General features: G+C 35.3%; 1 protein-coding gene across 1 annotated transcript; it reads right to left on the reverse strand.

Moving 5' to 3' along the window:
- Window positions 1-2413: 2413 nt before the first annotated feature.
- On the reverse strand, window positions 2414-7709 carry LOC149156628 (glutamate decarboxylase-like). Its single transcript, XM_089445093.1, has 7 exons — window positions 7555-7709; window positions 7244-7448; window positions 6895-7095; window positions 5269-5483; window positions 4876-5129; window positions 3399-3451; window positions 2414-3015 (listed from the first exon to the last, which is right to left on the reverse strand). Exons 1-7 carry the CDS (start codon window positions 7638-7640, stop codon window positions 2560-2562), a joined length of 1470 nt encoding a protein of 489 aa, XP_089301219.1. The 5' UTR covers window positions 7641-7709; the 3' UTR covers window positions 2414-2559.
- Between the last annotated feature and the right edge of the window lie 7042 nt (window positions 7710-14751).

A 14751-nucleotide genomic window follows, 5' to 3' on the forward strand; every position in this document is an offset into this window, starting at 1 on the left:
CTGCCTCTTTGATCCATAGGGGACTTAATCTAAAAGGGATAGGGCCCAGGTCCTTTGGAGCCAGCAACTCAAGTCTAATGGGCTTGTGATCCGAAACACTGCTATGGAGGATGTGCATTCTAGCCTCTAGACCGAGAAGAAGAAAGGAGTTTTGAATAAGAAATCTATCTAGTCTTGCAGCTATATGACCAGGACCGACTCTCTCATTTGACCAAGTGTACTTATTAGAAGAAGGCTTGATGTCTAGCACGTCCCAATCCTGCATGAGATCCTCCGCCTATTCCCTTGCTGGATCCCTTACTATGCTGCCTCCTCTTTTTTCTGACGAGAGAAGGGTGAGATTGAGATCTCCAGTGATGATGATATTTTCCAGATTCTCTAGGTTTGCTAGATTTTTTATGGAGTCCAAGCAAATCTTTTTCTCCCCTGCATTGTTAGGGACATACACATTGAAAAGACATATGATCTCTTTGGTAACAAGATGCTGCATCTTTAAGAAGATCCAGTGGGTGTTCAAAGTCTCAGAGATTATTGAGAACTTGTTGGCATTCCAGAGTGAGCTAAGCCCTCCTGAGGCTTCACGAGCAGAGATAGCCCGCGCTCCACTTTTATTCCAATTTTTTTTACTTACTTGGAGGAAAGCTGTATACTCCATTTTGGTCTCCTGCATGAGGAGGATATCCGAGGCTTCCAATCTTGTTAAGCTTTTCATTGCTTCTTCCTTGGCTCTAGTGTCCATACCCCTACAGTTCCAGGGGACGATCTTCATCATTTATTTTTGTTATGGATTAATTATAAAGTTTGTTATAAGATAATAATAATTTTATTAAGTTGCTTAAAGTTTTATTTTGACAAAAAAAATAAAAAAATTGAAAATATTAAATTTTAAAGTAAGGTTGTGTTTATAATTATGATTTTGATGTGATAGATTATTATTTTATGAGTTATAGGGTTGAGGTTGGTGGATAAAAGATAAAAAGAGATTTTGTAATTGTATCATTATTTTGGTGTGGCGGGTTATTATTTTATAAGTTTGACAGTTGAAGTTGTGGTAAAAGAGAAAAAGAGATTTTATAATTGTAGAAATTTTAAAATAATACACATATGTTATATAATTTAAAAAAAGGAATGTTGAACAAACAAGTATATTAACCCCAAAATGAATTAACTATCATGTTAGTAGGAAGATCATGTGTGAACTCCCCCATTAACATAAAGGATTATCACATATTGAGAAATTTATGTTGCTGCAAACCAAGCCTTGCAACAAGTATGAATAAGAGAAGAGAGAATTCATAAAATTCAAAATTGAACTTTGCTTAAATTTACTATTCAACTAATTTTTCCAAATAAATAACATAATTCTCTAATCTTATGGCAACCCATCCGATTATTTTCATCAATTCAAAACAAAGCTCTCATCAATTCAAAATTTTAATAAAATAGGTCAATTGAAAATTGGACAACATTCCACATTTTATTCCACCATATATTGATCTTCAATCACAATAAATTTTTGCTTATACTAATTTTTTAGCAATCTTTTATTATTAAACTAACTTACTGCATTAATAATACATAAATAAAATATTCTATAAATATAATCCAATAATCCAAAATAAATATAGCATTTAATTGCCTACCATTAAAAAAAATAAAAACAAAATAAACAAAAACAAAATCCCAACCATTTACATATATTTTATTAAAAAAAAAATCTCAGCATTACAAAATCACCTAACAACATAATGTTTTCAATTTGTGGGCCTTCTTATCTCACCCCTGCATCTAATATCCCTGGGCCTAATTCCTCCCATTTACAAATGAAGTTAGACTCTCCTTTCCACATAACTTATTTGTCTTAACTTCATGGTACAATGAAGTTACATGCTTGAAAAATGAGAAGTGGACAAATTTGGAACTTAATTTTTTTTAATTATATAAAAGAAATTCATTTTCAATTCAATTTTTAAAATTATTTTTAAAATTTTTGAAATTTCTAAATAAATGTATATTTATTTATTATCTAATTCCTCCCATTTACAAATGAAGTTAGACTCTCCTTTCCACATAACTTATTTGTCTTAACTTCATGGTACAATGAAGTTACATGCTTGAAAAATGAGAAGTGGACAAAACTTAATTTTTTTTAATTATATAAAAGAAATTCATTTTCAATTCAATTTTTAAAATTATTTTTAAAATTTTTGAAATTTCTAAATAAATGTATATTTATTTATTATCAAATATACAGGGATTAAAATCAGTAACACATATAAGACTATTTGCAACAGATTCCAAATACCAAAATTCTAAAAATACACGAGTTATGTCAACAAACAAAAAATGCTTAACATTACCACCACATAACTCCTATATCTATTTAACCATACATACTTAAACCAACCAAACATTCATTGCATAATATTTTTTAAAATTAAACCAAATTCATGCACACATACATATGTTTATAAACCATCTGTTTACCAGGCTAACATCAACATATTTGTTAAACTAAATTAGACTGACAATATGGGATTCACACTACCCTATCTATACCTAACAAATAGTCTTGGTTCTTTGCATCCTCCTGGTTGGTTTCGTTGCAACATGATGAGCTGCCACCTTATGGCGGGTCGCATATCCGTGATCAGCAACTTTAGCGCCACCAGCATAAGCTTTGGGAGGCCTTGCATCCAATTCTTGCAGAACCCTAAGAATGTCTCGAAGAAGTCTCTCTGCCAGTGTTCTGTTGAAGTCTTCGCGAACCACAACACGAAGAAGCGTTATGTGCTGAGCATCTGGAGCCATGGTGTAGGCGGGCACTATCCACCCAAATCGCCTCAGGTTCTCCGATATCTCGTACTCGTCATGCTTATGATTGTCCTTGAGCGAAAATGCCACCAGGGGCACGCCAATCTCTTTTGACAAAATATTGAAGCGCCCAGTATCTGACAGGCTATCACGCAAAAGCTTGGCATTTGCACGGCAGTTCTCCATAATTCTTTTGTATCCCTGCATAAACAAGCTCAAATATCACGTTATCAGGCTCTGCATATAGTGATTAGTTTTATTAACAGAGATAATCTGCGAAACAAACGATGTCAGGCAAGCTCATTTTCAAGTAGATTGTGGATTCTTGGAATATTTTGAGATCTGATGGACATAGCTGAAGTCAAATAGTTCATATTGGGCATATTCATAAAATCTTGAAAAAAATTTGGGAATTCCTTAATCTCAGTCATTAAACTGGTCTTTTTAAGACCAGATATTTTTATCTAAATGGTAGAATTTGAAATATTTCACAAATCTAAAATTTTTTCATATATTCCAAAATCTGCTATGCCATTTTCCATATATTCCAGAATCTGCTATGTCATTCACATCTGCTTACTCACCTCAAATCCAAGTCTAATGAGCTGGTAATATTGAGCAATGATCTGACTTGCACCTGCATCAACATTAAGATATGATTGTTTAATAATGGCTGATCTGTATCCCTTTGTGAGACATGTTAAAAAAAAAACTCCGCAGATTTATGTTAATCCCTGATCTATTACAAGCTTGTAAAGGGATGAAATCTTTTTATATGTTAATCCGGAATTCTTCAGTGATGTAAAGTGATCAAATCACATGTAACAGTTTAAGTTGCTAAAAAGATCAATGTCAATCCCGAATCTATTACTTGTGTAAAGTGATCAAGCAAGCTTATGAAAGATTGATATCAATGTTAATCCCGAATCTATTACTTCCGTAAAGTGATCAAGCACGCTTATATAAAAGACTGATATCTCTGTTATTTTTAGTGGTGAAATTCATGATTTTTAATGAATATGAGACGTTATTATCAGGATTTTGATATCAAAATTATGGAAACTATCCATTAGAATAATTTACTTTTTCTTTAAAAAGAAAACAAAGAAGGGACCTCAACATTTCAATGAAGTTTGAATATCAACATCAAGGCTAAAGGAAGAGTATCAGTAACACCTTTGGAAAATTTGAATAGGAATGTGGGTTGATCTGATATTATATGTATGGAATATATATTATAGCTTGAGTTCATATTTGTTTGATTGTTGAATATTGGGCCAATCAGTAATTTATATAAATCAGTAATTTAGATAAATATTGCTGCTTTTTAGGCCGGGGCAATAATAATTTTGATGGATGTAAGTTTTAATTTTGATGGTAAGAATGAATTTATTAGTGAGTGAGATGTTTTTATAGGGATTATGTTAAGTTGTGTTAGACTAAATGTTTATCAAAATAGTCTTAAGAAATTGGGATTTTCTAGTAAAAAGAAAATAAATACTACACAAATTAACAAACAATATTTAAATTAAATTAAACAAAGTCTTTTGGTAGAAATCATATGGGAGAATTTTTTGGTCTACAGATTTCGAACCAAACCAACAAGTGTGGTTCATCATCATGGTCTGCCTCTTCATCTGGTCCTAATGATGAATCACACTTGTTGGTTCCAAAAGCGTGGGCCAAAAAATTCTGTCATGTGATTTCTACCAAAAGACTTTGTTTAATTCATTATGGATCACATAAGCTTGAATACACAAAATATTTAAATCAACTAACAATTTTAACATAAACATCAATGTCAAAATTGAAAACATCCCATAAAATTGGAGTAAGGATGATAACGCACAAATTAGAAATGGTCTTATTTTTTGTGTATCATGCATGTGGTCCAATGATTAGGTGGGGAGGTTTGATCCCCACAAATCTTATCCTCTAATCCTAAACAAAAATATATAGGTCTAAAAACTACTGATCCTAAACAAAACTATGCAAAACTATATAGGTCTGAAAACTGCTACAACCACTATTTCAATACCAAAATAACAATATCAATAATACCTTTGGAAAAATTGAGCGTGAAGGTGGGTTGATCTGCCCCAAGATAATTGATGTGGAAAATGAGCTCTTCTGGAAGATCTTGCTTGGTGCGCCACACAACCCATCCAACTCCAGCATAAACAAGCCCATATTTGTGTCCGCTCACATTGATGCTCCGCACAAGTGGTAGCCGAAAGTCCCACTCCAACTCTGGATACAGAAACGGAGCAATGAACCCACCGCTTGCAGCATCAACATGTATTGGAGTGTCCCACCTATAAATTACCACACCACCCACCACACAGTCAGTCTAAAGCTACCAATCCAACTGAATAAATAAAATTATGAGCACTTTGTCTTGAAATATAGTTAACAAAGGTGTTACTGAGCACAAATCGTCTATATATAACTTACTGCGTTTGCTTGTTCTTCTCCATCAACAGATCGTTAAGGAGCTTCACATCCTCAAATTCGCCATTATAAGTAGAACCCAAAATGGCTGCCACACATATAGTGTTCTCGTCTACCATTTCAATTGCTTTTATTGGATCCATTACGTAATATCCTTCTCTCAATTTAACTTCTTTTAATTCTACCTCGAAATATCGAGCAAATTTCTCCCAGCAAACCTGGAAAAATTTTAATTCAATTTTATCAGAATCGTGCTAATACAGTGGAAAACCAAATTGAATCCCTAACATAATAGGGAGCCGCTAAAGCCCTTAGAGGGTCCATCATGCCCGGTGCTTATCGGCACAGGAGCATTAAAATATTTTTATTTTCATTTTAAATGTGGTTTAAACTTTACATCCAGTAGGTAGCCTGATACTAGATAGCTTGATACTAGAGTGTTTTGACCAATTAAAGTTATATAACTATTAAGATATTTTTAAATAATTACAAATAAATTTATTATTATATTTTTAAAATTCTTTTTCCAATATCATATATTTTCTAAAATATTTTATTATTATAAAAAAATATAATTTAAATATATTTTTTATATGATTTTATCATTTTTTTAATAAAAATATTAATTTTTAAGTATATATATATATAATTTTTTAATTATATAAATTAAATAATAAATTTATCAAATATTTTATAGAGATGCAATAATTACAATTACAATTGATTAATATTATTTAGATTGTGTAGGGGTTACTATTAAATTTGTAATTTCAATAATTTCTTGCTGGATTTTAAAGAAATTAGATTAGAAAAATCCACCAGAAAAGCTTCCAAAAAGTAACACTAAAGACAACTCCATATATATATATATATATATATATAATCAAATTAGAATTAGAAAATAGAAAAGTCCACTTTTTATTAATTATATTAACTTTAAAATCATTGGGATTTCCTAGATTTAGACACGAGAAAGTCTAAAAAATGGCTTTCAAACCATCTATTAACTATATTATATTAACTTTAAATAAATGATTAAGGAGTTGTCAACCATATAATATTAATTTTAAATAAATGATTAAGGAGTTGTCTTTAGTGCAATTTTTTGGAAGTTTTTTTGGTCGGCTTTTCCGATCTAATTTCTTCAAAATCTGGGCAAGAAATTATTGAAAGCACAAGTTTAATAGTAATCCTTGCACAATCTAAGTGCTCTAGGAGCTTTTGAGGGTGGTGAATCCATATATACAGTCAAAAAACCAGTTTAAATAACACAAATAAGGATTTCACCTCAATTTTTTTCACCCCTATTCGGACACTTGAAAATCCAAAAAATTGCACTAAAGACAACTCCTATATATATATTCCATTAAATTTAATAAAATTACATTCCTTTAAAAAAAAAAACCCAAAAAAAACTTGACTCAGTATAATTATAATAATAATTAACTGATTAATCATTCGGATTCCCTGGTAATGTTCATGAAAACTCTTCTTCACATGCATAGATTCTATTCCCTAGAAATAAATATTTTTAACAACTAAAGCCACACAAATCTGATTCTTTTAAAATGAACATTCCAAGCATTTCATAAAAGATAGATTCTAAGAGAAAGATTTAGCTGTGCTCACCTGGACATTGGCACCAGTGACTATATTGGGCTTGTCATACGGCTTTCCTTCGGCCTTTCTCTTGTTCTGCCACTTTCGTTTGAAGGCCAGGCCGGCCAGCATTATAGCCTCCGAAGATCCCACAGTTCCAACGCCAATAGCCTGATCACCCTCGTGCATAGGGGCGTGATACATGCTAGCTATGATGTTGACGCAACGATTCTGTTAAATTCAATCAGACAGTAGGCAATCACACCCATTAATTACTGTTCACCCCTTAATTACTGTTCTTGACAAATTCTAAAACAAGGAGAAAAAACAATATCTAAAAAATAGCTGAACCAGTATCTGAAAGCATCCATGCACAGACCTGTAGCTCTGTTGTAACAGGATACTCGTCCATATCAACATAATTCTTGTTCATGGCTGTCATCATGAGTTTATCGCACTCAGGCTCCATCCACGTTGTGACGAAAGAGGCGAGGTTCAGTCTGGGATTGCCATCTAGCATCAGCTCATCGTTGATGATCTGGTATGCAGCATCTTTGGGTATAGATTTTTCTGGAAGCCGAAACCTGCACATAATCATGAACAGTCAAGTGCACATCCAAATATAAATGTAACAACATCATCAACTGACAAAATAAAGTGCAGGGAATTATAACAGATGAAGAATTATACTTTGGCAGAGATTCTTGACAATAGCGAGAGGCAAACAGAGACTCAATCGAGCTCCCTGAGTCGTGCTTCGCTTCACTGAGTGCCATTTTCTCTGATCGAATTTAATTCAAAAGTTAATGTATACCCAGCACAGGACGACAAGGGATGTCTCCTTGCAGTGGGGTTCTCTTATAGTGCTGGAAACTGCAACTAGCTTACCTTACAATACTTGAAACCATCAAAATCCACGAATATATTCTTTTCTTGTTAACAGTCCGCTTTTTTAAAGGGAAAAGAACACGGATTTCAGCCGCGTCCTCTGATAAAGATAAATATCAGGAATTTCGTGGGCATAACTACGCCTATATAATTTTCCATAGAAAAGAGAAAGAAAAAGAAAAGTCCTGGTGGTTGAATTTTCTGTGCAATTTCATAAATTAACACAACTTCCTTGATTTGACTCTCAAACATTTACCGATTCAGAAATGAGAATTCGATTAACAAAACTTGAGAGCACCAAGCTTGGATTGCAAGGCACAATTTAGTAAGTCTAAATAAGAAGGTACCATTACTCAGAAATCTTCCTCTTACTCAAAGGAATATTTTTAAAAAAGTTTCGAATATCTTTGGACGGAAGTTAATAATGTTGAAGCAACAGGGCTTCAGAGGGCTTTGGATGGCCGTGTTACACACGACGAAGAACAGCGTAAGTTAGTTATCCTGAAACAATGGACCACATTCTGTTCAATGAATGGTAAAAAGGTCATATATTCTCTGAAAAACAAATAATATATTTTATTAACCAAAGTCTTTTTTAGAAATCACATAATAAAATTATATGACAATAAAATAAAATATAATTAATTAAAATTAATATTTAAACTAGTATAGATCTATCTTAAATCTAGATTTGCTAAGAGTCTAGAGGGATCAAATCTCTTGAGGTGTAAACCTCTTTTAAAATGAAAAAAGATTTGATCCCTTTTTTCACTTGTTAAAATGAATCTAGGCTTGTTTATATATGTGTATGTGTTTAATTTTATTTATTTATTTTGTAATTACTATTAATAATAATAAATTTAAAATACAAATATTATTTAATTATTTTTTATGTTTTCTTTTCTCAAATTTTAGTAATATGAAATGTTTCATGTGTAATATGGATTGATAACTATAATGAATGTTTACCAATATAAGTTAACGAAACATAAAGTATATGGTATACATAATTGCAACATTTTATTTATAATACAAATATATTATTGTAAATGTTAAATGTTTATTGCTATATTAATTTCAACATTCCATCTTTTTCTACATATATATATATATATATGGTCTCGAGGGTTAGCTTAGTTGGTCAAGTCCTCGTTGTTAAAGCACCTTTGCTATTGAGAGGTCATAGATTCAATTCTCTCAACATTCTCGGGGTCAGGCTCCATGACACTTGTGTTGATTGTAGGAAAATGAATTTCCCCAAGAAAAAATCATAACATTTATATTTAAAATAAATTTTCAATAATAATGATTCTGTTGTAGCTGCTACAACAACCCCAAATTTTTGACATATTCTAAATTTTGGATTCTCCACTGCTTTAAATTTCGTTAAGTGATAAATGTTTACACTTGCTAATTTTTGCAAAATGAGAATATCACATGTTTCCATTGTTTTTCACATCGTGTTAAACTTTAGCGTATTGCAACACTATTCATTAGTGCTACGCAAGACTGTTCTCTAGTGTAGCACATCACACACAAAATCTTGATAGTACAATTTCCTTTATGATAATGTGACCCTCAAACCCTATCACACTGCCTTAAGCCTTTTCGTAAATATTATGATGATAGTGCATTTAATGCGCACAAATGCTCTCGAATATGCGAAAAATATATATAAGGGCAGTACCCCATATCATTCTTACCTTGCTCTCTTGTTGCTAGAATTCCTTGGTTTGTTGGCGCAAGGAAGCACAGTTGATCATGATCTGATACTGGAGATCCCGTCATTACTGGGAGACCAATTGTAATGCTAGGGTTTTGGGTAAATCCTCACGCATTTCCTTATCTTTTCGTATTCCACATAACCTTTTACACTCTGACCTCTGACCTTCCAATTACCCTTACTTCTTTAGTGCTTCTTTATATGTTCTAAGTACAACTTGTTCTCACTCTTTTCCATCCCCTCTTTCAATTTTTTTCTTCACCCTTTTCTTTTACACTTGGCCATTTTATGTTATTCAACCCTATAGCGGAAACTGACGAGTTTCCCTTCATATTGATGCTTCTCTTTCCCATAATTTTCTGCAACAATTATGTAGCATTGAAAATTCTTTCAGTTGACATTTATACTTTCTCTGCATAATGACTAACCCAAGCCTGTTTTTTAAATTTATCTTTTCTCCACCGCCGCTACTCTTCATTCGCCGCAACGATGCATACTACCTTAACTTGGTGCACCACGACAAGAAAATCATATTCTCGCTTATACTTTTCTTCACGTAATTGTGCAATCCTATTGTCACGACCTACCTTAACTCCTTTTGATATAATATACCTTGTCACACATTTTCTCTTAGTCACAACATTCTTATGTAGCCTGCACAATAGCGCGTTATTTTCTAAACATAAAAATTATCAATTACGCAAGGAAAAATCTTGATATAGTTTATGAAACACGTTAATTTGATTTTATTTACTTGTTGTAGCGGCTACAACCACCCTCTAAATTTTTTCCTATCCTTCGTTTTAGAGCCTCCCTCCTAAAATCACAACAACTCATCTTACGTTGACCCAGGTACTTGTGCTTTGATTAGGCTTTATCTTCTTCTCATGGCTTATGTTTTCTACCTTACCTTTCTATCTAACCCACAAGCCGATCTCTTCACTTGGTTTTAACCTAGTTCTGGGCTTGCCTTAGTGAACTGCAAAATCCTTGAGGGAAACTAGCCTTGCTCTCGGGAATCGCGTAGTCCAAGCCAACAATGAGCCTTTAGCTCCAAAACTACACAGAGCCAATTGACATCTTTCCTTCAGCTGGGAAAATATGCAGAGCATGAGAGGCAACTAGGGCCACTCGTTCCAGAAATTACACAGAAGCTTTCCCTCAACAACTGCCTAATTCATGAGTAGTGAGTTGTCTAGTTTCCCTCGGAACTGCGCAATCTCTCCGTACATGCATGACACCTTTTTTCTGAAAATAAAAAAGACAAAAAAAAGAAAAAGCATCCCTAAAAAATAAGGATCTATTTTTAGCAATTGGAGGTGGCACTTGAGTTATTTTTAGAAACTGTTGCCAAGTGTCGTTTTTTCCTAGATTTTTGGCCTTTGCGTCATAACCCCTAAATCGACCAAGTCTGTTTAATGGACGATGCCAAATCTCATTTTCACATTCGATATTGGAGCTCTAGCATTCCTAAGGAGATCTAGGAACCTTCGACACAGTTGTCGTAGCTTTTCTGGGTAAGTCTTTCTTTTCTAGTCTTTTGCTGATTTTTCTGTCACTTTTCTTTGTTTGGATTGTGAGAGTGTTGTTTTACCCGTTTGATTGAACGACCACTGGCATTTTGATTTGTTTTAGCTTGCAGAAGTGATGTTATAAGTTTTGCATTGCCTTTCCCAAGCATTGCATGCATTACCCATTTTTTTTACTAACAGGCCGCGTTGCGGCGTTTACCTCCACATACTTTATTGTTCTTCAGTTTGACTGATTCCTACACTCGTTTTAGTTGCATGCATCATCATTAACTTAGATCTACCCCATCTTCACTTCCACTTTTAGATCTACTCATTTTCATGTTGTCATTGGGAAAATATAGGCTTCCTTGGCCCGGATCTAGCTCTTCCCAGGCATGCATTGCACATTTCTGGATCATAAGGCTCTTCCTTGGATTTAGAAATTACGTAGAGGTTGCCAAGGCCTAGCTCCAACTGCACACTGCGCAATTCTAGGAGCCAGTTCCAAGCCTTGGTCACTAGGATTACACAATGCGCAATCCTAGCTAGTCTAATCCAGACTGAATTACGCATTGTGTAGTTCCAGTCAGCATCACCTCCCCACTGGCAAATAGGAATGTGCAATGCATAGAAACAACTGGCAGTCAGTCACCTCTGAGAGCCAATATTACGTAATTCTTCCCAGTAGTTGTCCAATTTGTTGTTTGATCTATTCTTGAAGTGCATTTGGTTTCATGCTAATATTTGCATGCCATGAGTGTTCTCTCTGTCTCCAGGTACAATAGTTGTTGAGAAACTCTCCAACAGTTATAGGTAACATGGCTTCCAAGAGAGCTACATCAAAGGATACTGTTGAAAGTAGCACTGGGGATGTAGTTGAGAAGGTGTCAGTGAATTTGCTAGTTTATGCAGACACTCAACTGTTCATTGAGAAGGGCATGAAGTTAACATGGCAGGAAATCAAGGATATCTTTGCAGGAGACTTCAAGGAAGATCTAGAAGACTGGAAGGTGTATTTCAATATCCACTGGTCAAAATTACATAAGGTTGCATGTAGGTACCCAACCTTCCCATGTGTGGACATCATCCATTGGATTGTCTCACACACAGATCTCGAGACTATGACATTAAGCTGTGCTAGTGGAACACAACTTGCTACATTTAAGACAGAGAATTATCATCATATGTATCACTTACCTCAGTTGGTGAACTGCATGGATGAAATTTTCTATGCCACCCACAACTACATGAACACTAGGGATATTATAAAGTGTTGGGTGAAAGAGCCATTGAAGTTCAGATCGACACCCAATCATGTTTACAAAACGAAGTCACTCAAGAAGGCCTACCAGTTCTTCATAATATTTGAATGCAGATTGTATGGTTAAGAGAGCACAAAGACCTTTCCGTAGAATTAGATGGTTTTGTTGGACCAGTTGGTGAATTATGGAAAACTATTCAACTGGTCAGATCTGTTGACTCATCAGTTGAAAGTCCATGTGACTAACACTCAGAATCCGCCTAAGGATGAGCAAGTGAGACTCTACATGTACGCATATTTACTTGATGCAATCTGTGCCTAACATCAGTTTCCTGGCATGGGTTGGATATGGACAACACAGGAGCATGCCGTCAATATTTATTGCAAGTTGCTTTCCAAGTGCAACTACCGAGTTATGACGAGGCTAGCTGACCATTTCATCACCCCAGTGTACAAGTTGATATTTGAGCAGGATCCACCTTGCATGTCCCAAGAAGTGATGGAGGCAATACTTAACATTGCAAATTGGTATGCCTCACTCGGTGGCACCTTCATCAGGATGTTTAGTGGAGAGAAGCCTCCACATGTTCTACCAAGGTATGCCATGTACAAGTTGGTCATGCAAGAGGTCGCATATCACATCTCCACAGGGTTATCAACATGGTTGCATAAGAGGAAGAAGGTGCCATGGCCCGCTCTTCATTTGCAGATTGGATTGTATGATATTAAGAGCTTGAAGGATGCATATGTCAAAGCCAATGAGATAACGAAGTTTGAGTTTGGCACCAGATATTACAATCCGTATGATCCCCATGAGATTTGCAAGAACCACTGTGTGAGGGTGTATTATCCATGAATCCATGGGGCATGTCAATGGGAAAAGGAGGACCCTTGGAGGTAATGTTACAACCACTCCAAGCTCAATGAACCAGTCATTATATCCATACAATGGAAAGCTTCTCTGTAGGGAGCAACACCACAGGAAGCAACAGCAACAACAACAACAACAAAAATAAGCAGCAAACTGGCACAAGATAAGGGTAAGAGGAAGATTGTTGCGAACCTAGAGATTGAGCAAAGCTACAAGTTCAAAGAAGATCCTCTCATTGAGAAAGAAGCTTTGGTAGCGGAGGAAAAGAGGAAACAACACATAAAGAGAGCATAATGAAGGAAGAGAGAAAAGAAAAGGTTGGAGGAAGCAAAAGGAAGTTGCAGGAAATGGAGAAGAAGTTGAAAGAAGAACAGGAGCTAACGAGGAGAGAAAGGGGATAGAAGCAGAAACAGGAACAGGAAGAAGGGAAAGGCGCGATGACAGAGAAAACTGCGGCCATACAGGTTGAGGAGTCAGAAAAACCAACAAATGAAGAAGAGGGTGAGTAGATGTAGGATCAGGAGCTTTCTCAGTAGATTGAGAAAATGGTTGAAGGAATGGACATGGATTTGGGACAGGAGCCATAGGACCAAGATACCTACCTCATGTCGATAGCATACGAGGCTTCCCCTCAGTCTCCACCACCTCTAGTATCAAAACCAATCCTAAGCGAGAAAGGAGAGGTTGTTTTCCTTGATGCTGGTCCAGTGATGGATGTGTACAATCTATCATTTGACGAGTTGCAACAGAATATTATATAGGCATGGTGAAATATTTTACCAGATGATCACACGTTAGCTACATTTATGAAGGAAAGGGTGATAGTTCCAGATGTCAGAAATCATCCAGTTGCCATGGTCGATGCCACTATGGCTTGTGCAGGAGCCATGAGCTCAAATGTCAAGTTCTTGTTAGTAGAGAATGAACAGATGGTTAAGAACTTACAAGCAGCTAGGCAGAAAGTAAAACAATCCGTAGGATTTACCATGGGAGAAATGAGGAAAACGATACTTGTTGAAGTATCAACTCTTGAGGACACCATGCAGAAAATTTATGACGAATTTGCCACCATGCATAAGGCAGTTGTCCATCTATTTGGTTTCCAGTGGCAGAGCATAAAGTTTTTCCAAACTCTCAGAGACATACACACTGCTATTGCCCATGTGTAAGAATGGATAATGAGATACAAGGGAGCCCCGCTTCACTTGCCCAAGATGATGAAGCTGTAGGCAAAGCTAGACAAAGCAAAGATCCAGATGCATATGCAGAACTATGAGTAGCTCGCCCTGTTTTTCAATAGCATATAGGCTTCATATGCACGATTGTTCAAGAGTTTGGATGTCATGGTGAGAATGCACAGGATCACGTCAATCGATTCCCTCACCATAGCCAAGGAGAAGAACCAAGTCCGACTAGAGATTAATAGGTATATGGAGAAACTAATGCGAGAGGCCACCAATGATGAATTTGAGATGAGCGCAGAAAACATGAAGAAGTACATTGGTAGTCTTGCCCTAGTCAAGACCATGCTGTGCATGCTTCAAGATGAGTTGGACAAGGGTTCCAAGACCATATGCCCACAAGCTATGGATGCAATAGTCCGCTATTAGAAGGACACTATCAAGTAGTATTA

This window comes from Pinus tabuliformis, chromosome 9 (assembly GCF_031772625.1).
Source record: "Pinus tabuliformis cultivar Carrire ecotype Pingquan chromosome 9, CPIR1, whole genome shotgun sequence".
Lineage (NCBI taxonomy): Eukaryota > Viridiplantae > Streptophyta > Pinopsida > Pinales > Pinaceae > Pinus > Pinus tabuliformis.